At 44.6% G+C, this 25,387-nt stretch overlaps 1 protein-coding gene across 1 annotated transcript in view; it reads right to left on the minus strand.

Annotated features, from left to right (window-relative positions):
* The window catches only part of LOC148506064 (serine/threonine-protein kinase Nek11-like), a 341,598-nt gene that overhangs the window by 195,727 nt on the left and 120,484 nt on the right, over nucleotides 1-25,387 (minus strand). The window contains exon 5 of the mRNA XM_088447334.1: nucleotides 20,421-20,544. Within this exon, the coding sequence (XP_088303460.1) occupies nucleotides 20,421-20,544 (124 nt within the window). The remainder of the gene's footprint in view (nucleotides 1-20,420; nucleotides 20,545-25,387) is intronic.

Below are 25,387 nucleotides of genomic sequence, written 5' to 3' on the forward strand. Positions count from 1 at the left end.
CGCGGGCAGTAAAAGCCCATTGAAAAAGGAAGTAAAAGCTGCACCTATACAAGTGCCTGACAGGGACATGCTTTCAGCCCACATCAAAGCACGCCCCTGTCAGTGAGGCAGATGTTATTGGCATACAGGCCTACCCTCCCGGTTTTCGTGGGAGGCTCACGATTTTTCGGGTAACCTCCTGCACCCCCGGAAGGGTGGGCATTTCTCCCGCATTCTGCCCACTTGCTAATGAAGTGGGCAGAATCAGGAGAATTTCCGCGGCGATCGCGGGTGTCCGTGCAGGCCTCCCCCTGTTTAAATTTAAGCCGACCGTGGGTATTTTACCTTGAGGGGGTGGTGCTTAATGACGCAATTCATCAGGCCTCGCCCCTGTCGCCACCCACCTGCCTCTCCTCTCAGGGCTTCTCCCGGGGAAGAGACAGCAAAGGTAGGCAACTATGGTTATTAGGCATCAGATCCAGCACTGACAGTGACTGTATCCTGCTGTCGCTGTCAGTGCTGTACTCTGTGACTGGGAGCGTGTCAGTGTCAGTCTGCAGGGCCCAGGCAGGCAGCATGTGAGTGTTTAGTATAATACATTCAATATAGTCACTATCACTACTCACTAAGCGGCTATTTTGTTGTCCAGGTCTTCCGTTAACTTAATAGCGCCATGCCTGCTATAAGGTAAACTGAAGCCCTGGACAACATATTTATATACGTTTTAGTGTTATGTCTTAATTGGATTAAATGATATTCTTTACATAAGTATAACCAACTATTGCGAAGATTAATAAATCGGATCTTGAGTTGTTCAGATACAGGTGAATGTATTTCTAGTTATTGTGCTGTTGGCTTTGAGTATTCCTGTGCTGCAAATTCTGTTGGGAGACAGGGGATGTATATTATTATGCAACCTGACAATTGAATGTTGGATTTAAGGTACCTTGTCCAGTCCATATACTATATGTATGTGTAACTCTGGGATGGGAACGGGTACTATTTACCCAGGGTTGCTGGAGGGGCACGGCAGGAGCCTGGGTCCAGCGCCGCCCCCCCCTCCCTCTTACTTCACAGCAGCCCAGCACATGCTGCTGTGTGCTGGGCTGCAGTGGGAGACTGCTTGTGGCTGCTGGGTAGCAGCTGCTGCAGCCTTCTATGCCTGTAGGGAGGAGCGATCACATTGATTGTGCCCCCCCAGGCTTAGTTATTATGGGAGCTCTGCACTCACCATAATAACTAACAATAATAATAATAATAAACATAATAAACATTGGGGTTTTGGTTCATGAATTGATCAATGCATTAAGCTTGCAGCCCTCATCCCGGGACCCCACTTTACTGCAAGTCCCTACTCTATTGCTCAGAATAGCTATCACATTAGTATGCGATCAAGGTTTAAAGCCCACAGCAACTTTGCTTTTAAATGTGAGACAGTCACCAAGCAAACCTGCTGCAAAGCACCTAGGAAAACAGCTGACACAAGTTATATTAAACAGGGGCTGCAAGCTTAAATGCATTGATCAATTCATTAACCAAAACCCCACTGTTTATTATTATTATTATTGTTAGGGATGTGCAGGCTCGGATAGGTTCGAGTTTGCACGTGGAGTTCGGATTTTTCCCTCCAAAAAAACGGAACTCAGAAAGAGGCAAAACGTCATCTTACATGGACGAACATCATCATTCCTGGACAAAAGACCAGGAATGATGATGTTCGTCCATGTAAGATGACGTTTTGCCTCGTTCTGAGTTCCGTTTTTTTGGAGGGAAAAATCCGAACTCCACGTGCAAACTCGAACCTATCCGAGCCTGCACATCCCTAATTATTGTTAGTTATTATAGTGAGTGCAGAGCTTCTGTGATTTCTATTTAAACAATGTGGTCACATACCATGTTGCTCCCCAAATCTAGGAATGGTGAGTGCTGTGGATTAGTGCTTTTTTTGATAATTTTTTTTAATTAATCTTTTTGTGATCACATTTTCTCATGCACCCCTTTTAACCTGTTTAATCTAACTTGTATCAGCTGTTTTCCTAGGTGCTTTGCAGCAGGTTTGCTTGGTGACTGTCTCACATTTAAAAGCAAAGTTGTTGTGGGCTTTAAACCCTTATCGCATACCCTGAGTTTAACACTAATGTGATAGCTATTCTGAGCAATAGATTAGGGACTTGCAGTAAAGTGGGGTCCCGTGATGAGGGCTGCAAGCTTAAATGCATTGATCAATTCATGAATCGAAACCCCACTGTTTATTATTGTTAGTTATTATGGTGAGTGCAGAGCTCCTGTGATTTCTATTTAAACAATGTGGTCACATACCATGCTGCACCCCAAATCTAGGAATGGTGAGTGCCGTGGATTAGTGCTTTATATATATATATATATATTATATATATACATATACATATATATATACCCCATGGGGCTGCAATGACAGGTGCCATTGCCGGCGTTCCAACTCAACCCCCCTATGCAACTACAGGTTTCTATATTGTAAAGGTGATTCCCTGTTATGGCAGCATTCAACTGAAAGGGAGATTTCGATTTCTGAGCGAATAAATTTAATTCTGTTAATTCCAATTCAATAACCATATAAAAAAACGAATTCTCCTTTAAATTTGATCGAAGGGGATAAAGAGTTTTGTTAAGCGTTGTTCGCCAACACATGAGAAAGACGAGAGATAACAGTATCTTCTGAGAAAAGGATAATTAAATCTTTGAAACAAACCAAACCTATTTTTAGCCCTTATTGGCACTTGGCCATACATCGTGTTTGTACGGTGATCAGAACGGTCCTACCAGCTGGGGAATTGGATATCACACACAGCTGCAAGACGCTGCCTCTGTAGCAAAAGTTCCACTAATTATGAACAATAAGAACGGCCAGACGTGACTGAGAAGTAAACGGTAACGAGAGTGGGAGACGTATACAGAGGATAAAGGATGATAATTTGTACAGATGAAGTAATATTTCCTGGCTGGAAGAAAGAGACAGTATAGCTGACTCTTTTCATGCTGTGAACATCATCCTGCAAAGAGAAAATGAAGCCTAACAGAAGATAACTCATCTGGGGCATTGGTTGTAAGCGTCTGCCAGATTCCTTCCCTGGTTTTGTTCCAAGATCCTCTGATAATTTCTCTTTCATTCATTTGCAGTTGAGAGAGAGAGTGAGAGAAAGAGAGTGGGTGAGGAAGATCATGAACGATGAAGAAACTGGATGTTGATGCCAGTTGGGTTCCGTGACTCACATCACCTTAACAAATCATGAGTAAGTAAAAGTCCTCTGAAGTGGGCGTCATTGTGAAACATGATATTAATTGATAGACGCTAATTGCTTGTTAGGTTACACAACAGCTACTAATAGCAAAACTGAGATGTCTTTTGCCCACTGTAGGTTTAGATGCTCTGTGTAACCGTTCTCCACAAATTTTTTTGGGCAGGCAGAATGTGGTATCGCAATGATTAGCTTGCAGCCTCACAGCACTGAGGTCTTGGGTTCGATTCCCTCCAAGGCCCTATCTGTGTTGAGCTTGTATATGATCCTTGTGTTTGTGTGGGTTTCCTCCGGGTACTTCACTTTTCCTCCCACACTACAACAATATACTGGTAGGTTAATTGGCTTCTGACATAAAAATCAACCATAGTGTGTATGTGGCAGGGAATATAGGGCCTAACTCAGGTTGGTTCACACGGCTGCATTCGCACACAGCCGGTAGATGTTTTCTGCTCTGCGCATACGAATGCATCTCAGTGCGCGAACCGGCTGTTGTGATCGGGAAGCGATCACAGTGAGCATGCAGTCAAATCGCATAGTGATTGACATTAAGTGACTGTTTGGGGGTGGAGAGGTGGGGTGGTTGGTGGAACGCAGTTACAGGGGCGTGCATAATTAAGCCCCTGCTTAGATGGCGTCAGAAAGTTTAGCAGTTTTCTGTGGTGGGGTCAGGTCAACCACAACTGTGCGTATGGTTCCGAAGTTACTCGATGTTACCGATGTTTTAGCTGACTTGCGGATGCATGTCATGGGAAGGGGCAGGCTTTATACAGTGGTGGGCGTCTTGGTATAGAGCTGCGGTTGGCGTGCGATTACATTCATTAGCATATTTTCTTCACTAGCTAGTGGGTGCGTGCGAACGCAGCCGTGCAATCCCTGCTGAATCAGGCCCATAGATTGTTACAGGGACTAGTGTGAATAGCCAAATCTTATCTGTAATGCTTTGTGGACTATGGGCCTAATTCATTACGGATCGTTATTGCGATTACGTATGCAGGTAGCCGATTGTTGCGTACTGCACGTGATTCGCAGTGCGCAAAGGCACCACTGCGATCACACTGCCATCGCAGAGATCACGCAGACCCAACGCCAAGTGATTGACAGGAAGTGAGCATTTAGGGGTGGTGACGAGGAGGGGGGTCGGCAAAATGCAGGCGTGCTAGTCTGTTTGAACGCTGTTATAGGGGCGATGGCATACACCTGACACCTCCTACTGCATTTGCATCTGAGATGGACGGAATTGCACGGCCTCTTGTGTGCGACTCTGCATCATACTTGCCTACCCTCCCGATTCGGCCGGGGGACTCCCTGACCAAAATCGGTTGCCGCTCGTGACCCCCCGGAAAGGCAGGCAAGCCTCCCAACCCCCGGCGACCAGTCCGCTCCCCCCCCCCCCACAGTTACAGTATAAATCCCGACAGTGGGGGGGCCCTTTGATGCGATTCGCACTGAATCGTGTCATCGTTGCCCCGGCCCCTGCTTCACAATTCCATTAATATCGGCATTGTGAAGAGGGGGCGCGGCCTCGATAATGTGATCGCGCTGTTACGCCCATGCTCCGCCCCCAATGATGTGCCATCTGCCGTGCCACCCCTCCTTTTATGACACGCCCCCCGCTGTGGAAGCCTGACAGCTCTCTCCCGGTAGGAGGTATCTAAATGTCAGCAAGCATGCTGTGCATATCCCTTCATCTCTGAATTAGTCCCTTAAGGTGCGTACACACTGGGCGATTAAAGTGGACGACTGAACGATAACGATATCATTATCGTTCAGTTGTCCACTTTATTGTCCACTTTTAACATCAAAACGATGAACGATAACGACGATGCACGTTCCCGCGGGTCGTTCGTCATTATCGTTCATCAAGTAAACATGCAGGCCAACCTGACGATGTCGTCAGGTTGCTGCATATTGGGGAATGGGGGAGAGAGCCCGGCGCTGAATGATATCGTGAATGACATTGAGCACACCCTGCCGGGGACACACTAGACGATATCGCTCAGGGAGCATATCGTCTAGTGTGTACGCTCCTTAATTGTATGCTATATACTGTAAAAAACGTCAAATAAACAAATTAAATAAATAAATATCTCTTAAGCTGGTTAAACCACTCCGTCACCACCCCAATAGCGCCAGCAGCACGTCAATCATGCTGCAGTGTTTGGGGCACTGCGAGCGTCATCGCAGTCCCTGATCTGTACATGAGCAGTGCGTCTTCTGAGCATGCGCAGATCCCAAAACAGCGGAGATTTGCGTAAGCATGGCGATTACGAAAATCTCTGAATAAGGCCCCTGAGACACAACTAAATAAGCAAATATAATGTCACTGCTACGGCTGCGATCTAATAGGATCACCATGCACTGAACACACGTTTTAATAAATAAAGCAGGATTCCTCCTCTGTTTGGGAAGGGGAACGCCGCTGACCTGTTTTTTTTTACTGCTGGAAAACTTGGCACACAGTACAGTACATACAGCAGCAAAATTATCTTTCTTTTTCAGGTACATTTTGTGTTTACACTTATAAGCAAATTTTCATCTTACCTTAGATGCAAATTTTAATTGAAATCTGAATAAGGTCCTATATGTATATAAATATTTATAATGATTAGGATGCAATGTTACAGTAGCACTTTATATAAAGTACAATTGATAAACCTGATTTGACATTACCTATAGCAATATTGTTTATTCTTATAGGGGTATTCAATATGGGAGCAAAAACATTGTTTTTGCGTTAATATCGCACTTTTGACGTCATTATCGCAGGTTTTACTTTTACACCGTATTCAATTTCAAAGACTTATCGCAGGTTCGAAAAGTTTTTCATAAAAAACGGGGATAACTTTTCACCACTGAATAGGTGTCGAAAAAAAGTGCAGAATTGGGGTTTAGGGGTGCAGGCTTAAAAAAAAATAGCCTGCACCCCTGGGAATGACATTTAAAAAAGAACTGTGTCAAAAAAAGTTAAAAAAAAAATAGGGACACCCCAAAAAATGAAATTAAAAATTGGGGTGAAAAAAAAAAATGGGAAAAAATTGATTAACAATAGGGAAATAGGTTCAGGGCTATTCTGCAAGTATGCGGCAGATGTTTTCTAGAATAGAATTATAGCGGCAGGTGTATTCTAGAATAGATTTATAGCGGCAGCTGCACAAATGCAGAATTTTTCAAAACTTACTTTAGGGACTTAAAAATATGCTAGTACCCATTTTCATGTACCCCAAATTTGATGAGACCACTTAAAAAAATGAAAAAAATAACCTAAGTGCTCTTCTGCATCACTTCTTCAATGTCGGGAAAAAACACCTGCTGCGGCTATTTAAATCCCCGACTTTCATTTAAAGGCTAAAACGGGGGTACCCATAGTGATCCCCCATGTTTTTACAACTTTAGGGGGGTCCTACAATTTTTTTAAGGAAAAATTCGTAACTTTACGCAAATCCAACTTCGCAGGCTCCCGTTTTCGTTAATTTCATATTGAATACGGGGATAAGCGGGCGCGCGCCCGGTACTTTAACGCAGGTAAAAACTCCGATATGAAACGTAAACTTCGACAGCGAAGTTTACGTTTCATATTGAATTCCCCTATTAGGCAGATATTATTTATGTAACATTGTAACGAACACTTTATTTATATAGCATTAGCACATTATGCCGGGCTTCACAATGTTTTCTAATCACTCTCATATTTATTAACGGGCGATAAGTCTATTGCCAGCAGAAACAGGGTGTTATTGCTGCTGTTCGGTGTCGTTATGTCACTGCCCAATATAGGGTTAATGCAGGCATTTGCGATGGTAAAAGAAAAATCAGACTTATTGCAAATTATTGGTCATTAATAAATAGGCCCCAAGGGGGCTGATTTATCATTGGGCAAAAAGCCTTATTGCCGTTGAGGAAACTGGTGATGTCGTCATGGTTCAACATGTCGGCAGTATGACGACATGTTCATAATGTTGACACTTGAAATGTCGCCATGTTGACATCTGAATGCCGACGGCTAGAGTTAGTCGCCGCCGGAGGGTTAGGCTGCGTGGGGAGGTTAGTGTTAGGAGGTGGGGGCAAGGGGAAGGTTAGAGTTAGGCACTAGTGGGAGAGTTAGGGGCAAAATACTCCTGTCGGCACAAAGTACTGGTCCCATGGCCGCTAGGATAAGTAGAGATGACGCTGTCGCCGGGACCAGGTAAGTGACCGCTGGGCCACCAGGGGCAGTAGGTCGACATTCTAGCACGTCGAAATGTCATCCATTTAGAGATAATGAATGCCGACATGCTGCATGTCATAATTTCGAACTAATTGACATTATCATATCAACCTGTTGCATGTCGACATAAGACGTCGACCTAACATACCACACCCTCTGTTGAAAACGGTTTCTTTTTTCCCCTAGGCCCTTATGTTGCAGTCCCATGGTTAGCACCCAGTCCCGAAAACAAACTTTGCTATACCCTAGTAAATACAGCATGTCTCATTCTCTTTCTCTAGATGCACTGCATCACTGAATCGCCAGGAGACCCTCTAGAGTTTGACGAGTACAGAAATAAGTCATGAACATGTGAGCTGTGGAAGGGGCACTGCCTCACTCCCAGCTGCGGAGGAATGTCACCGACTCCATCCTCAAATTCCTGGAAACGTACAGATGGTTTTACTGAGGCATAAAATACCCTGAGAGACTTGAGCTCTCTTAGCACTGAACGCCATCATATGGGAACACAGCAGCCTCTCTCTGCACACAGATGTAGTGAGCCTATGGCCTAATTGTGCCAGTTCTGTCACTGGTCCTCACAAAATATCCTCTCATTAGAGCCAACAATGCACAATGTTCAGCTTGCTAAGCCCACAACGTTATTCTTCCAGATCAGGAGTTTTATTAGTGCATATCCAGAAAGACGCTCATTACCCTAAAGTGGAAATAGAACACTTCCTCTACAGCTAATGGCATGAGGTTAAACTGTAAACACAGGATGAGAGCAGGGCTGTGATTGGATGATGGAGCCTGACACTCACATCTTATAACAGGCAGTGTAGTAGATTTTACTAAGTAGCAATGTTTGAAATCTTTACCGTCTAATTAAATTAATAAGTGATTCATTTTACAAACTAATGAGAATAAAGAAAGCAAGCAACTAGGGAAATGACTGCTAACATGCAAGTTGCCGTATAATGTAAAAAATGTTCCAAAATAAGGATTAGTAACTTTGTAACCTGCCTTATAGCAGTTATCCACCTTCAGAGGTGCATATTACCTCCTATAACTTTTTTTCTAAACAGTTACTATGAAAAGGTGGATTCATCCTGTGCTTTTCAGCCATGAATTTGTATCACTAGCCGGAAAAAAATAACGTTTTGTTGGTTGCAACTGTTTTGATCTTTTTGCATTGGTTGCAACTGCATCCAGACAGCAGCTTTTATTCATATCCCATTCGAGGTAAGATTAAAACACTAATGATATAAAGATATGGATGAAAGTGCAGAGAAAAGAGCTAGAAAGTAAAAGTATTACGTGAAAGTGAGCCGAGGAAATGTGCAAAGCCATGCAGGAAATTGCCGTAAGTTATAACAATCCTTTAACTCAGCAGCTGTCGCTATAAAGCGAGTTTTCGACTCTTCCAAAAATAATGTCATAGTTGTACAGAACCTTTGCAGCATCCAATATGTCCTGTATCATTAGAATATTGGGCGACCTTGCTTAAGCTGAATTACATCAAGGTTGCTGTCTGGCATCTTTGACTTGGGTGCTAAAACACTGTTCCTCTGCTTTTCGAGAAGCCGTTTTGATTATATTTACCACTAAATACTGCCTTTACTTGCCCTGTAAAACGTACAACTTTCAGCTTCAGTGGCTCCTCTGGGTCCAGCATGTGGAATCCATTTCCTTGTACTTTTTCAGGGTTGTTATATTTCCTTTATCCCTCGTCGCTTTTCCGCTCACTTTCCTTCTCCCCTCTGTCAGAAATACTTTTATATGCCCAATAGGCTGAATTCTCTGATACCGGATCTGGAGCCATAATGTGTGAAGATTTATGTCTGCTGAGTTTTTCTTATTTATATGCGTTTCTGTTCACGCATCTCTTTTGCTGTATACTTTTAGCACCTTGTTACAGTTTTGTTTTTCTTTCTTTTATTTATTTTAGAAAATACAACTTACTGTAAAAACAAGCCTGACACCCGATGCAGTGATGATATTTACACAGACTGAGCGATGTTTAGCTAAAGCGCAGACACAGAAACTGATTTGCGTTTATGATCGCACTGAGGATTCTTTCGCAAAGTGAGTGACAAGTAGTCAGCGTTTGTGGGAGGTAATGGGGGTGCAGGGGCGTATTTGTAATGGGTGCAGGGTGTGCGGGTACAGGGGGGCCCACACCACACACCCTGCACCTATAAAACTTACCTCTCCGGAGTTCCACGTCGGTTCCGGTGTCTACACCTGTAAAATGGCCACCGCGGCCATTTTACCGTGGTTTGCGCATGAGCAGTACAGGGAAAATTACCGCTGTGGCCATTTTCCCGGTGACCTGTGCATACCCTATAGACTAGTGCCCAGAGTCTATCTGCGGCACTTGCCGCTCACCGCTCAGTGCGCAGCCGGCCGCCAGAGAGGAGGGAGCCCATGTCGGAGACTGCGCACGGGCCCCCTCCTCTCTAGAAACGCCTCTGGGGAGGGTGACTAGGCAAACGCAGGCGTGTCGTGGGACAGATATGAGAAGGCAGTAGTGAGAAACTTTGGAAACAGTAGCATATTTTCGCAGCTGCAGACTGTGCAGTCTATGGATCAGGCCCATGGTCTGAAGCACAGACTCCAAGAAATATCCCGGTAGTGTATCTAACGTCCGTCTCAGCCTGTGACTGCGATCCCGTACACAGAACAATTGGCTCTGGCGTCTCAGTTCCTGCCACCAATCAGCGTGACCATTGGGTTCCTCAGAAGGCCGATGATCAACTGATCTGTGACCGATGCTACATCTTTGTACGATGTTGCTTGGATTTGCGAAGCTGCCGGTAGGGCGCCTCAATACAAATCCCGGTGGCTACTTGGAGAAGATAATATTTTCTGGTCAATGTTCTGGAAATGGTCAGTTTGCAGCCGGCTAGTGACACGGATGGGGGAGGGTGAAACATTCACCTATATTGGAGTGTTTTCTAGGTGAGGTGTGTACCCTCTGGGGGTGGAATAGAAAGTACTTGGGGTACCAGGATGTAAGTGTAGCACACCCCCTGGCTCTTTCTCTGCACTGCTCCGGCTATGGCAACCAGAAGGCCAATGAATGCTCAGGTGCTTAGCACATAAGAATTTGTGGAGTGTCAGGTGCTGACAATATAAGTGCATAGCTGGGTGCCAGACCATTTGGTGTTGCAAATAACAACTTTATTACACTACTCTTCCTCCAGCATTATCATTATGATGTTTACAGGTACAGAGACTCCAACTTCCTCCAGCACATTAATTGTAGTAGATGTTAAATACCATATGTTACACAGTCTCATTACGCCACTGCATGATACTCTTCATGGTACATGGTGTGAGGGTACAGTGGACTCAAGATCAGAAGTTCTCACCCCACAGGCTTGATTACAATGCCCATCACCCCATTCCAAAAGGGACCCACTCCTACATACATTACACTGCATAGGCTTTCTTCTAAGCAGACAAAACCGATGTCCCAATGTCCAGGGACATCCACTGCTGGGTTCCTTCACACATGAGTTATCACTTAGGGCTCCTTTCTAACCGCTATCCCCCCACTTCCCCTCACTATGAGCCACTTCTCAGGGACTATTTTAATGGGAATTCTTACTCAATTTTACTTATGGGGCACATGTCTCATGTTACATGGAGATCTTCAAACTGTCCCACTCCAAATGACCTCTTCACTTGATCTCTCCATCTCTTCTTACTGACCTCTACTGTAGCATAGGTTTGGCTGTCAACCATTGATAGCAGAGTCCAGATTGTTAACAATTTGTCCTTTGCTCTATGAACTATGGATGGTTTCCTGCAAATGTTTAGAAACCATTACCCGCTCATGGCGGGTGACTCAATGGACAACCCTATTTTGGAAGCCTCTTTTTCCCTATGCTAGGAATGATAATCGCCGGTTAGCAACGACTGATAGTATGCAACTGATGGTCAATGGTTTTGCCATCAATGGCTGAGGTCCAATAGTACTCCACCATCGGTGGCAGAAGTTGCTGATGGTTTTTTCATCCCTGGGTAGCAGCATTAGCTTCTGTGTGAAGGCCCACCACCAATGTGCCACTTTGCCACCACCCCCTTTACCGATTGGCTTGCCGCCTTCCTGTGACTGACAGCAGGGATGCCCATCAATGGTTTCCTGTTGATGTTTTAATACCATCAATATAAAACACTGATAAAAATTTTTTATGGGACACCATTGATGGTAGACCCATCAATGGCCATCCCTAGCCTAGGCAGTGGACTCTTGTTGCAGTGGCTTTTTCCCTTTCTGCAGTATGTAGGTAATTTCCTTCTTCATAACAGCTTCTACTGCTTCCTCACTGACAGGACAGAACTTTTCCCTCTTTCCACAATTATGTGTGCTAGTCCAAGCAGTACCTTGCTTACAAGAGGTGTCTACCTACTCTCTCAACAATATTGTGACCTAGTGGATCATGGCAAGGCACCCTTCCCAAGTCTCAGGATCTTCTACCTACCATCTCAGGCTCCTGCAAGATGGACTACTCCCAGTAGGTGCAGGAAACCAGAGTCCTTAAACACTCTGTCCCCACTTGGCCTACCCATGGCCAGCAGAAGGCACTTTCGCACTGTACTGACTGGTTCTGTCCCCTTAGTATGGAGGCTAGTGTGCATCACTGGATTCACATGAAACCTGTGACCTGTGCCCCATCAGCACCCTATAGCTCTCCATGCCCACATCTCTGGGGATTACCAAGTACCAGCATGGTTACAGTTATAACACCTGCACGGGCAGAAAGTTCTAAGTCGCATTCCACCCTAGGTCGGCTTACTCACTGTTGCCCCAGCAATTGTTGATCTCCTGGAGCCAACCCAAATGATTTAAATAGCAAGTCTTTTGGGTACTATTTCTTGCAGGTGTTGGGGACATAGAAGATTGGTGATAGGGTCCCTCCAGATGAAAAACATGACTGAAATACAGATAAGAGAGAGTGCTTTTGCTTCACATCTCTAAGGTCTCACTAGTTCCTAATGAATTAAAAAAGACTGATATGTAATTTTCGATATTTGCCTTGGTCACAAGCGAATAATCAGTACAGTACAGTACAGTATATTGGCCAATTATATCTCATTTCTAAAACTTTAAGGGTTGCTTATGTTCATATAGCGGTGTATTCTCTTGTGTGGGCTTCCTGTAATAAAGTACGGTGTTACCTTTAGATTCCATCCTGTGAACTGTATAAATCCTATGTCTATATTCCCAGAGCAATTGTGGAACTTTGTAAAGACTTTAGATGTGATATATGAAATAGTAGCAAAGACCCCATGCTGAGTAAAGTCGCAGGCACCAGCCTTCAGGTTATCATTAAGAAGGCCCAGCAATTGATGGGGTAAGGTTCTGTAACACATTGTAGTCATTGAGTTGATAGCTTTCATCTATATTAAGGCCATGTCTCTCATGACACATAATAAAACAGGCATAATGGGGTATGAAGTCATGCCAGGTTGTGCTAAAGAGATTTGTTCTTGATTTGACATCACTATGCATCCTGTTATCTCTCTGGCAGATCAGGAATATAATTTTATATGCGGTAGTGAAGTGAGGATTAAAGAACCACAGTCAGGTACTTATGTCATATATCACCAAACTGAACAAATAATGAATTCAGAGAATAACACAATAACTGTGCAATAATTAGGAACCAACTGGGAACACACAACTCGTATAGACAATGCCGTGTTTACCTGATGGGTTTTCGTGTACCTGTTAGGTGACTGAGGGGCCTATTTATCAATTATTACTTGCGGAGTATCCTACAAAAAAACTCTTCCAATAAGAGACCGTCCTGGCTAAGAGCTGGAAGCAGAGTGACAGGTTTGAGTCCCCCAGGGCCAATGTGCAAGTGAGGCCTCTGACTGGTACATGCGATATAGTAACCATAGGCTATTAAAGGCTAATGCCGTCTGCAGATGGTGTTAGCGGCTGGGGCCAAGCTCTGAAATACTTTGTATTCTGGAGTTTGTTAAATCTTACTGCATAGCAGCCAGACACCTATGGGGGCTACATTTGTGGAAGGAAATGGAGAGACCGCTGCAGATATTGGAGATACCACCATTGTACATCTGGGGGTCCCTAATATTTGCGTATCCCATAAATATTGAATAACATATATGCACCTTATGCTTTCTAAAACACCTTGTAGTATGCACATTAGTCTATAACTGTACTTTCATTACACATTTTCTCAAAAATGTCAAAACAGCAGCCAATCCTTCTAAAAAGGCTATTTTTAGAGAATTTTTGCAATTTAGAGTAAAGGGGCCTATCCAACTAGCGATATTAGCAGGCAATTGAATGATAACTACGTCGTTATCATTCAATTGCGTGCAAATCGTGCATGCATCGGGCACTTTTATGTCGGAAACCACCAGCTATGTGCGCGCTGGTCGTTTCCGACCTCTATCATCGCCCATATATGCTGGTCAACCTGACGGTCACGCCAGGGGTGGGGAACCTTTTTTCTGCCAAGGGCCATTTTGATATATAAAACATTATTCGCAGGCCCGATGCAGGTCACACCCCCTCTGTGTGACATCACACAGGGGCAGGGCCACAATTGCCGGTGATTACAGCAATGCCCGGAGCTTCCTAAAGATGCTGTAAGGGCAGCGGTGTGACCGTCTGAAGCATCCTAAGGATGATCCAGGCGGTACTGCTGCATAGATTCTGGCTGCAGTGTGCCATTCTAGGCACCCTGCTAGCCAAATGAGGCTAGCAGAGCAAAGCTCAGAGGGCCAGATCAAGCTATTCCGAGGGCCTTACACGGCCCCCAGGTAGGAGGTTCCCCATCCCTGATGTACGGGGATGATGGATGTGCCTACACTGAACGTTCAGTGTAGCCAAATCACAGACATACAAACGACTGCACGATCACAATGTCGTAATCGTGCTGTCGTTTCTATGTCTAGTAGTGGATACGCACCTTAACAGGGTGATTTAAAAAGAGGATTCTGCAGCAGATAATGGAGATATCACCTGTGGCTTCTCTCTTAGGGGCATATTTATTATAAAATGCAGTGTGCCCCCGACTATTAAGAATCCTTATCGCAACATATTGTGCTAGAATGTGTATATAAGAAAAATGGCACAGGCTAAAATTGCGCCTAAAGACAAGCTAGAGATTACACATCCACCCGATGCTATTCCTCACCAGAATCAAACCTATACACACTTTAATTGGATGGTATCCCCTTGCGCCCTAAATAATACTTAAAAAATAACACTTGCTTGTTACAGAAGAAAACTTGATCTCTTTTGACCAGAATTCTCCACAATGTGATGGTTTGTAATAATGAAGATAAATTCTCGGACCATAAAACATGTGAAGATATAAATATACAAGATCTAGTGCAACCAGTCACATTCATCACAAATTTCTGAAACAAATGTTGCATTAGTACAATGTAATAGCAACAGATACATTTACTGAAAAGTGTATTGTAGTAAATAGTGACACAATCTTCTTCGTGATAATGAACTGTAATCACAATAGATAAAAAATAAACACATTTAATGAAGATAAAAAATCCAAACAGCACCATCCATATAATGAAAGAATCAGATGTTTTACAGCTGATATATCCAGACAAGTAAATGATAAGGGTGGCTTCCAACCAGAAAAAGGATAAACAAGTGAATGTAGAAACCGAATGGATGATGCCAATCCTGGTCCCTTCTCCTAGTCTGGTTAGTCCACAAAACGCCCTTCCTTTCCCAACGCGTTTCAATCAGTTCTCTGATCTTTGTCAAGGCATATCTTTTTTTAAGTGTTATTTAGGGCGCAAGGGGATACCACCCAATTAAAGTGTGTGTATGTGCTAGAATGTATCAACTTGAATCAACAGGACATGGGCTCCGTTAAGAGCCCATTCTGGCAATCAGAAAAAAGTAATCACATCCGCAATCACTTTACTTCTATCTATGGGCAACTTCACAGCTACTGTGCATGCGTGGCTTTCATGCTGCGCAGTGCGTAAACCTTCCTCCTGCAGCCCACCGGGGAGGGATCACAAGTCAGTGTGCTAATGCCAGATTGTTAAATACCGTCCCTATAGAAAACCATGGGAACAGCTTCTACAGGGGCCAATGGACTATGGGGACCACGATAATGGCCCATTTGCCAAGCTCCGAAAAATCACATGGTAATGCATTATGCAGGCTTAATCTGAACCCTTTACATTTTAGCGTGCGCCAGGACATGCTATTTTCGGAGCCCATGCCATTGTGACGTACCCTTAATAAATACGCGGCAATAAGGAATGCTAATCTTCTAGGCCTTAACACCATGGCCCTCATTCAGAGCCGGACGCTCTAAGCAGAGCGCACGCTCTGAATGAGGGCTGGGCTCCATTTTCATGGAGCGTCCTCCTGGACGCTCGTATAGCTGTGGGTCACCACCCACAGGCTATACGAGCGTGCATTGTGATGGCCGCGATGGTCGAGACCATCGCGACCATCGAAATTGCGAGTCGGAGCCTGCGGTTGAGGTTCTCAACCGCAAGCTCCGGAGTGATTTTGGCTCTATCAGAGCCAAAATCACTCCCACTGACATCACTAGTGATGTCAATGGGCCGGCTTCTGACGGGAGGCGTTCCCGTGGGAACGCCCCCGTCAGGGAGGCACGCCCCCGGCACGCCCACCAAAGGGGGCGTGCTGTCAATCAACATTGACAGCACGCCCCCTTTGATCGGACACAACGAGCGAAGGACTTTCCTTCGCTCGTCGCGTCTGGCGCATGCGCACGACGGAGCTCCCTCCGTCGTGCGCATGCTCAGTCCAGAACATCGACCCACTTGCGAGCGGACAGCCGCTCGCGAGTGGGTCTGAATCAGGCCCCATGTTTGTAAAATAGTAACCTTTAAATTCTAGGGACCAAGAAATGTTGCCACTTTTGTATTTGTACAATAATGCAGTTTAACACAGTCATTTTAGTCTTCTAAGCCCTGAGCCTCCCTGAGCTATATACTTACAGTAATAGCCGTCAACAATCCGGCTCCCAGAGCAGGAGTACCATCAGGGATCGGTGTCAGCTCTCCCATGCTGACTTGAGATGTCAGGTATCTCAGAACAGGACTTGTGCTGATCACTGTTATTAGTGACATGAATGAGGCTTCAATTACACAAGAGCCAGGTGCTTCATTAACATATTCTTAGAGATACAGCTCACAGCAGGACAGGTGCAAACACTACATGCTTGGAGCAGATATTTTTAGCTAGATTGCATGTTTTATTATGGGGCACAATTACAACAAGTAGCTGTACCTGACATGTCCACATTAAAGGGAAATGTCACACATTGGGGTCCAGCGGTGTCATGTCACTGCCATCCGTGCCCTTCCTGGTCGCATATGGCCCTTCTGAGCCCTGCGCTGGCATTTTTGCTTGTGTGCCTGGCATTTACCCTGCTTGCCATCTTGGATTATCTCACAAGACTGTATTTGCCAACTGAATTCCAGCAGTTACGCTCACATGACCAGCTCAGCCAATAGGCGCTAAGAGCGCCGTATTTAAACCCCTCCAGTGACTTATTACCAGAACTAGGGATGGCCATCAGTATGGTTACCATCGATGGTAAAATATAAAGTTGCCATTGATGGTAACCAACTATGCAATCAATGACCATCGATGGATTCACCAACCTGTGGTCATCCCTGTTCTATGACTGATTGACCCGTGGGTGAATCAGAACCGAGGTGTGTCTTCATTGGTGTCAGGGGCGGGGCTATGCTTCCTGTTTCGGCACCTTAAAAAAAAAATATATTAAGTTATGTTCTTCCATCGATGGAGGGAAACAATCTGGTTCTCCCCAATCGATGGGAAAAACATTTGACATCGGCCATAAACCATTGATGATTACGAATCATCGATGGTTGATGGCCATTCCTAATCAGAACAACACTCTTTTCCCATAGAACAGTATCCTGGCTCCTGGCTGCCGTGGTTTCCAGTTTCTGTTCCAGTTTCCTGAAACTGCATCTAAAAAGTCCATCTGCATCTGACTCACTTATTAGCTACCTGCATTTATAAAGTGCATCTGCATCTGACTCGCTCTTCAATTTATTTGCAATCACTAGTGCATTATGCAGTGGGCTCAATCACAAGCTACCTGCATTGTAAGTGCATTCTGCCTCCTATTCAGTCTGTATTCATCTGAAGTATCTACCAACTGGCTGTTCTGCTCTTCACACTGATTACAACAGGGGTCCCACTATTTTCTATTGCATTTCTCAGCATCCTACTCTCAGTAGTGTGCAGCACTCAAGTATCTGCATCTCCTGCAGGCTGTCCCCGGTATTACAGGCCCTTCACTATTGTCACATCTACAGCCTGCTTCTACCATACTGCAGTTCTGAGAACAAAATGATCAAGATACTGTGACTGTCATGCTCCCGGCACTCCATTCAGTATTTCCCAAAGACTGTATCCATATCTTTTTGTTCACAAGCAACTATACATATGGTATAAAGAGATTAGTGAAGGCCTCAAACTTTAACTATTCTCTAAGCTAATTACAAGGGTCCCGATCTGAATCTACACAACTCCAGTGACGTGACAGGAAATATATACCCTCTAAAAACCATTGTTTGTTTTAGCTTTACTCATCAATATTAAAAATATAATGAAGTCATAGGTGGATGGCTGGTCAGTGATGGTCCACACCCCTCCTCAAGGAATATTAATACTTGCTTAGTCCTCATCCCGGACTCCTGGAAGAACATTGCACACTCCTGCATCCCACTTCCCAGGGCCGGCTCCAGGGGTCTGAGCATCCTGTGCCGATCCGGTGCGCGACCGAAATTGGGGACGTAGCCTCATTAACATAGGCCACACCCCCTAAGTGACGTTACTTGGAGGTGCGCCCGCATGGCACGCCTCCAAATAATGTCAGGCTGGGGGTAAAGCCCAGCCCTCCATCACTGGCTGGGTTTCCCACAGCCCTCTCCCGTCAGTGAATGGATGCCGCGCGCATGTGCACGGCATCCATTCACACTCCAGGGGGTCTGGCACCGCCGCACAGCTGCAGCGGTGTGGTTCCCCAACCTCCCAATTTGACCACCCGCGGGCCACTTCGGCCCACGGGTGGAACAGCGGGACACTACTGCCCCACTGAAATCGGGATGTTGGGGAGGGGTGCGCCCTCTATGGGTGGCGCCCCTGTGCAACCGCACTGGTCGAACACCCCTAGAGCCGGCCCTGCCACTTCCATAGTGAAATGCACATTGCAGGAACATGACACGATGGGAAATTAAATAAATATGCAAGTCAAAAAATATGGTAATGTACATTGAGTTCTATTGAATTCTCTTTTGTGTTAGATAATGCTTGGTTTTATGCAAGCTTAGCCTCATAAAGCTGTACCTTATAAAGTGGTGCACTGTATTATGGAAAAAGAAGAATGGGAATAATACATAATTTTAATATTTGCATTTTCTAAGTGAAAACTGGCATATGGCTCATTCAGCTTTGCATTGCATTTGTGTACAAATGTTGACCACATTGAGGCTATTTACTAACATAGTCTAGAAGTGCAAATGTGCAGTAATCCATAGCAACGAGACATTGTAACATGATTGCTGATTGGGCGAAATAGGTTACTGCTTGAGAATACATAATAATACATAAACATTCTGGTGGTGTTTAGAACAGTCCCTATGAAATGAGCTCACACTTACTTTGCAGGATTGTTGCTTTGCCTAAAAATGTGCGTGGTAAAAGTACCTCGCCAAGTCTAGTCTATTGCCACTTAGCAACATTTTAGAAAAAAAAAGTTGGTTAGTCCACTCTCAGTTAGGTCTTAAAATAATCAGGAAAGTAACAGAAAATCAGGACTGTCTTAGTTAAATGTGTCACTTGTGTATTTGAATATTTTAGGTTGAAAATAAAAATCACCTGTACTGAACAAAATACGTTGAGGCAGTATTGTGCTGTATGGAAAGCTGAACCTATTCTTTCACCGAACTGAGCAGTTACATAATTTCCATCATTATACAACTGATGTCGGCGGCTACCCCTACATAAGGAACCAAGGAATGTGTAACAATCTTAAGAGCAGAGGACTGTACTGACTGCGAGCATCATCCCTGGTCAGTTTGATAATTGTAAGAGTATAGGGGCATTATCCAATTAGCCCCAATATTTTTTCGGGGGTGAAAAACAGGGATTTTTCACGGGTAATTCCCGATTTTTTTGTTAAACCCTATCCTATTTTTTTCGGTGAACAAATAAGATTATTTGCCCCGAAAACACATAGGATCCGTGATACATTTTTTGATGTCTATTTGAAGTTTTTGACTACTGGAATTTATAGTACATATATAAATGCACATATTCACTATCAAGTGGACTTGGCTGATGAAACAATTGACTGGATCAGAGCCAGATCAATACCCCATGGAAGCCCTAAGACAACAAACTGTTTGGGCCAATTTTCCACCAGTTTCTAAAAAAAAAAAAAAAAAACACACAGAAAAATGTAATACAGGCCCCGAAGCACACACAGGGCCCTAGTCCAATGGCTAGTCCAGCTATGCATGATGTAGACCCAAGAAGTTCCCCACACAAACACCATCAGGAAAACTGTCCCGTTATATCGCATTAAACTGAGGAGCACAATCTGAGGAACATTCGCGCATCCAGACCACATTTACCCAGGAAGGCCTCTATCCACTCGCCTCATCCCATCACATGAAGGAAAATGTTCCCAGCAGATCCTGACAAAGCTTAATGTGCTTTCCATAAAAAGAGGAACATTTAGCATTAATAAAGGTGCAAAATTAAATATGTGCCATAAAGGCCAGTTTTTCCACATTGGTGAATGGCCCATAGTGTATGTTAAGCATTGGAGTCACCTTGTTGATTTTAGCACAATTAGGAATACAAAACATATGCATACAGTGATTGCAGTTTAATGTCCCATTCAGAGTATGTGGCTGTTATTGCTCACCAGATATCAGACTTTGTGTTGTACCCCTTGTTGATGAACACCTCCGGACTCATGTAAGAGGCAGTTCCTGTTAAAGTAGTCGCCATATCGGATGATACAAGGATACGAGAAACACCAAAGTCACCTAAGTCACAAATCAAGGCAATTTTATTAGTAAATGCAGTGCATGGAGGCTCATTTTCGTTGTCAGGTTGCCTCTTAGCAAAAGTTGGACTTCATTAATAATAACTAATAAGTGATTAGGAACAATGTGCAACCTAAAGAAAACTAATGATTGTGAAATTCCAAATTTAAAGTAAAGTACGGTAATAGCCATAATAGTAACACTCAAGGTTAAATATAGTGAGTAATTATAGCATGAAGGAAACTCTCTACTTGGACACATCTACTGGCCAACTCAGCCTCACTTCTATGCAATAAATAGATTGAGCTGGTGAAAGCGAACATATACTCAAAAATTGGATGTAGCAATTATTTATTTAAAAAAAAAATTTGGACATAATTTATTTTTAAAAAAATAATCAAAAAATTGGACGTAGTAATCATTTATTTACATAAAAAAAAAATGGATGTCAAAATTTGGAAGTAGTAATTATTCAAAAAATATATATATTTTTTAAAATTGGACAAAATAATTAGTTATTAAAATAAATCAATTATTGAAGGTAATGTAGTACTTATTTATTAAAAAAAAACTTAAAAAAGGCCATTTATTATGGGATAAAAAAGTGAACCCCTGGCTCTAGTAGTTAATGTTGCCCCTCTGGCAGAAATAACTTCAAACATCAGTTAATGGAAGAGTTGCTCATGTGAAGACTTTCCTGAATGTACAGTCCACTAGAACCCCTCCCCACGCATTCCAAATGTATTTACAGTCGGTATTTGCCTCCACCATTGACCTTGACTAATAATTATTATTATCGATTCAGCTCCAGCAGATGAATTAACATTCTGCTCGATTATTTCCTGATCCAGTGTGGCATCAACTCTTAGATGACTCCATTTGAACAAACTGCCTGTGATCATAAACAGCGAAGGAAGCCTCCAACCTTAATGGTCCAACCACTGTGACGGAATCGGTATGATTTACCGCCGCACCCATGCCCAGCGGCTGGAATCCCGACAGCGGCATCCCAGCAGAGGAGGAAATGCCGATCGTCCCCAGGTAAGTATATACTAACCTATTTCTAACCACTAACCCTCCCTTAGGGGTGCCTAACCCTAACCTTCCCCCCAAGTGCCTAACCCCAATCCCCCATCTAAGTGCCTAAACCTAACCCCCTCCTTCCCCTAGCCTAAACCTAAGTCCCCCGGGGGGGTGACTAACCCTAAGTCCCCTACAGGGGTGCCTAACGCTAACCCACCCTTCCCCTAGCCTAAACCTAACCTCCTGGGTTGCCTAACACTAACCCCCCCCCCCCCCGTGGCTATCCGCGCTCAGCGTACCTTCGATCGGGATGCCGGACAACGGGCTCCTGGCGTATGTCTAATGACAGGCGTCGGCATATCGACGCCTGCCTTTAGACCGTTGCCGGGATATGACAGCCGGGGAGCCGGCTGTCGGGATTAGGTCCGCCGGCTTCCCGACTGCATACCACTGTGACTTAACAAATGGTAAGAGATTATTCTGCTCATAGACAGTTTTTTTATTTCCGTCGTATAGAACGTCTGGCATCACAGCGTAATAACTACATTTTAGCTAATCTGTCCACAGCATCTTGTTCTAGAGGTCTTCATTTACAAAAACTTTAACAAACTTTAGTAGTGCACTTGCTGCATGTTATTCTTTAAGAGCAGACACTCTAATCATAACTCCTCCTTACAGACCACATTTATACTACAGGATCTCTTTCCAACATTTGACTTTGGTAAATGGCTCTTAATTGTAGTCTATAGATAATTTGATGAACCAGAGGTTTTTGGATACTTCTGTATTAACGACGTGTGTAAACCGAATCATGTTGGATATCCCGGAATTGGTTAATTGCATATGACCTGTAATTTTCTGCATTTGTATACCGTATAAACTGTTGTACTGTAAAATGATTGTAAATCTTATTAAATTGATTAAACCCTCCTCCCAGACCCATCAGCAGCTTTTCTTCTGAGAGTTTCAAAAATATTTTGACATGATGTGTTTCCAATAACCTTTATTTCCTGTGACCTGTATGGGTAGAACCAATGTAGAACATATTTTTGTATGTAGTTGGGCCCTGCAAATGATTTGCTAATCATTCCACCTGTCTTGGTGCACCTGCTAAAAACTGTAATTAAAACCACGGGGGTCCTCATTTTCCACCACAGGAAACAGCATTTCTGCAGATTCTTGTTGAGTAAATGATTACAAACCGTGATTTTACAGTGTTATGTGTAGATGAGGTCACCTTAATCTATTGATTGCATTTAAATGAAGATCTGATGTCTGTATCCTAAAAAAAGTTGACAAAAAGAAAAGTTTTCAAAGGGTATATTAAAGATGGCCATGCAGTGCCATCTGCTTCCGATTTTGATACCCATGTGGGCAGCAAAACTGGGCAAATTCTAAGAGTTGAAGGCAGGAGTTGAGCACATAAATCTGTCCTAGGGCCTGATCGTGTGGCTGGAGATGACTGTACACATAGGCCAATAGCAGCCATTTGCTGCCCACATTCACCAATGACCACATTAACCAACAAGTCCAGGATTGGTTCATTTGGTCACAAAATGATCAGTCATCAGGGGCTCAGCCATGTGCACAACTGCCCAGTATGGCTGCTGATATTAAAGTGTGTTACTTTCACTGGAAATGCTATCATTGGTAAATAAAGGCCTTAGAACTAGCCATATTGTTCTTTATCATTCCGTTTCATGTAGTAACTTATATCTAGGTGACAAATAGAGATGACTGGTTCGGAATTGGCTCGGATCTTCCCGCCAAGTTTGGGTCTTAGAGAGATGCAAAACGTCATCTTTCACGGGCATCTCAGCCTGGGCCGCCATCAGGGGGTCACTGCAGGGCCCGCAGAAAGCGGGGGCTCCGGGGAGAGTGGTGCAGAACTGCAGATATGCACCGGCAGCCAGGAAGAAACAACGCCGCCGGCAGCACTTCAAATATGGCACTGGCCAATAGCCAATCACAGCCACTCCTGATTGGCTGCTGGTCCGCAAGCTGCGATTGACTCATGGCCTGTGCAATATTTGAACTGACACCGGCACTGTTTCTCGCTGACCGGTGCATATCTGCAGTTCTGCACTGCTGCCACCTGAGCTCCTGCTCTCTCTGGACCAGCTGAAGAAACCAGGTAGCCTGGTAAGTATATAGTCCCTGCCCTGTGACCCTCCATCTAGTCCAGTCTTCCCTGCCCTGTGTCTCCAGCCAGCCTTCCCTGCCCTGTGCCCCCCATTAAGTTTCAGCCTTCCCTACCCTGTGCCCCTCCCCTTAGGGGGGCCCTGCCTATTTTATCAGTCCCGGGCCCCACAATTTCTGGCACCGCCGGGGGGAGGTTAGGGTTAGGCACTCCCCCGGTAGGGTTAGGTTTAGGGTGCAGGAAGGGGGGTTTGGTTTAGGCACCCCTGGAGGGACTTAGGGTTAGGCACCAACCTGGGAGTTTTAGGGTTAGGGTCCACCAAGGGAGGGTTAGGGGGTGAAAGGGGAGGGTTAACCAGCTGACATCGGGATTCTGAAGAGTTGAGCTTCCAGGATCGGGCTCTTCAGCCGCCGGTATTTCAATCCCATTCCATACATACATACATACATATACATACACCTACATACATATAGACTAGGGGTGAGCGGGTTCGGATTTCTGAAATCCGAACCCCCCCGATCCGAGGCCGATCCAAGTCAGGCTTGACTTTTCCCGCCTGACTCGGATCTGAAATCGAGGCAAAACGTCATCATCCCGCCTTCCGGGTCTCGCGGGATTTGGATCCTATATAAGGTACCCGTGTCAGCGCCATTTTCTCACTCGGCTGTGGACAGTGAAGAGGGAGGGTGGGAGTTAGGGCTGGCTGGGCTGTGTAGTGTAGTGCAGTGTTGTGCTGCTGTTGTCCATAGGGGCTGTGTCCACTCCTCCAAAGTCCATAGGGGCTGGCTGGACTGTGTTGTGCAGTCAGTTGTCCATAGGGGCTGTGTCCACTCCAAAGTCCTGTGCAGTGTCCCAGTCCTAAAGGGGTGCTGTAGTGTTGTCCAGGGGGTGCTCTGTCCATCAGGGGTGCTCCCCCCAAGTGCAAAAAAAAATAATATTTTTTCTGTGTTTGTGAATTGTGTGCACAGTAGCTGCACGTGCATCAACAAAGTGGTGCCAAGCGTGCGCCTGTGTCATAAGTAAAGGGCCGGCTGGCTTGACCGTTAAAGGGTGCTGTAACCCACAAAGTGCACTCCAAACAAAATAAAAAATATTTTCTGTGTTTGTGAATTGTGTGCACTGTGGCTGCACGTGCATTAACAAAGGAGCAGCGCCAAGCATGCGCCTGTGTCCCATTAGTAAAGGGCCGGCTGGCTTGTCCGTTAAAGGGTGCTGTACCCCCAAAGTACACTCCAAACAAAATAAAAAAAATATTTTCTGTGTTTCTGAATTGTATGCACTGTGGCTGCACGTGCATCAACAAAGGAGCAGCGCCAAGCGTGCGCCTGTGTCCCATTAGTAAAGGGCCGGCTGGCATGTCCGTTAAAGGGTGCTGTAACCCCCAAAGTACACTCCAAACAAAATAAAAATATATTTTCTGTGTTTGTGAATTGTGTGCACTGTGGCTGCACGTGCATCAACAAAGGAGCAGCGCCAAGCGTGCGCCTGTGTCCCATAAGTAAAGGGCCGGCTGGCTTGTCCGGTAAAGGGTGCTGTAACCCCCAAAGTACACTCCAAACAAAATAAAAAAATATTTTCTGTGTTTGTGAATTGTGTGCACTGTGGCTGCACGTGCATCAACAAAGGAGCAGCGCCAAGCGTGCGCCTGTATAACCATTAGTAAAGGGCCGGCTGGCTTGT

Source organism: Taudactylus pleione, unplaced genomic scaffold (genome assembly GCF_031769625.1).
Source record: "Taudactylus pleione unplaced genomic scaffold, aTauple2 ptg000430l, whole genome shotgun sequence".
Taxonomy (NCBI): domain Eukaryota; kingdom Metazoa; phylum Chordata; class Amphibia; order Anura; family Myobatrachidae; genus Taudactylus; species Taudactylus pleione.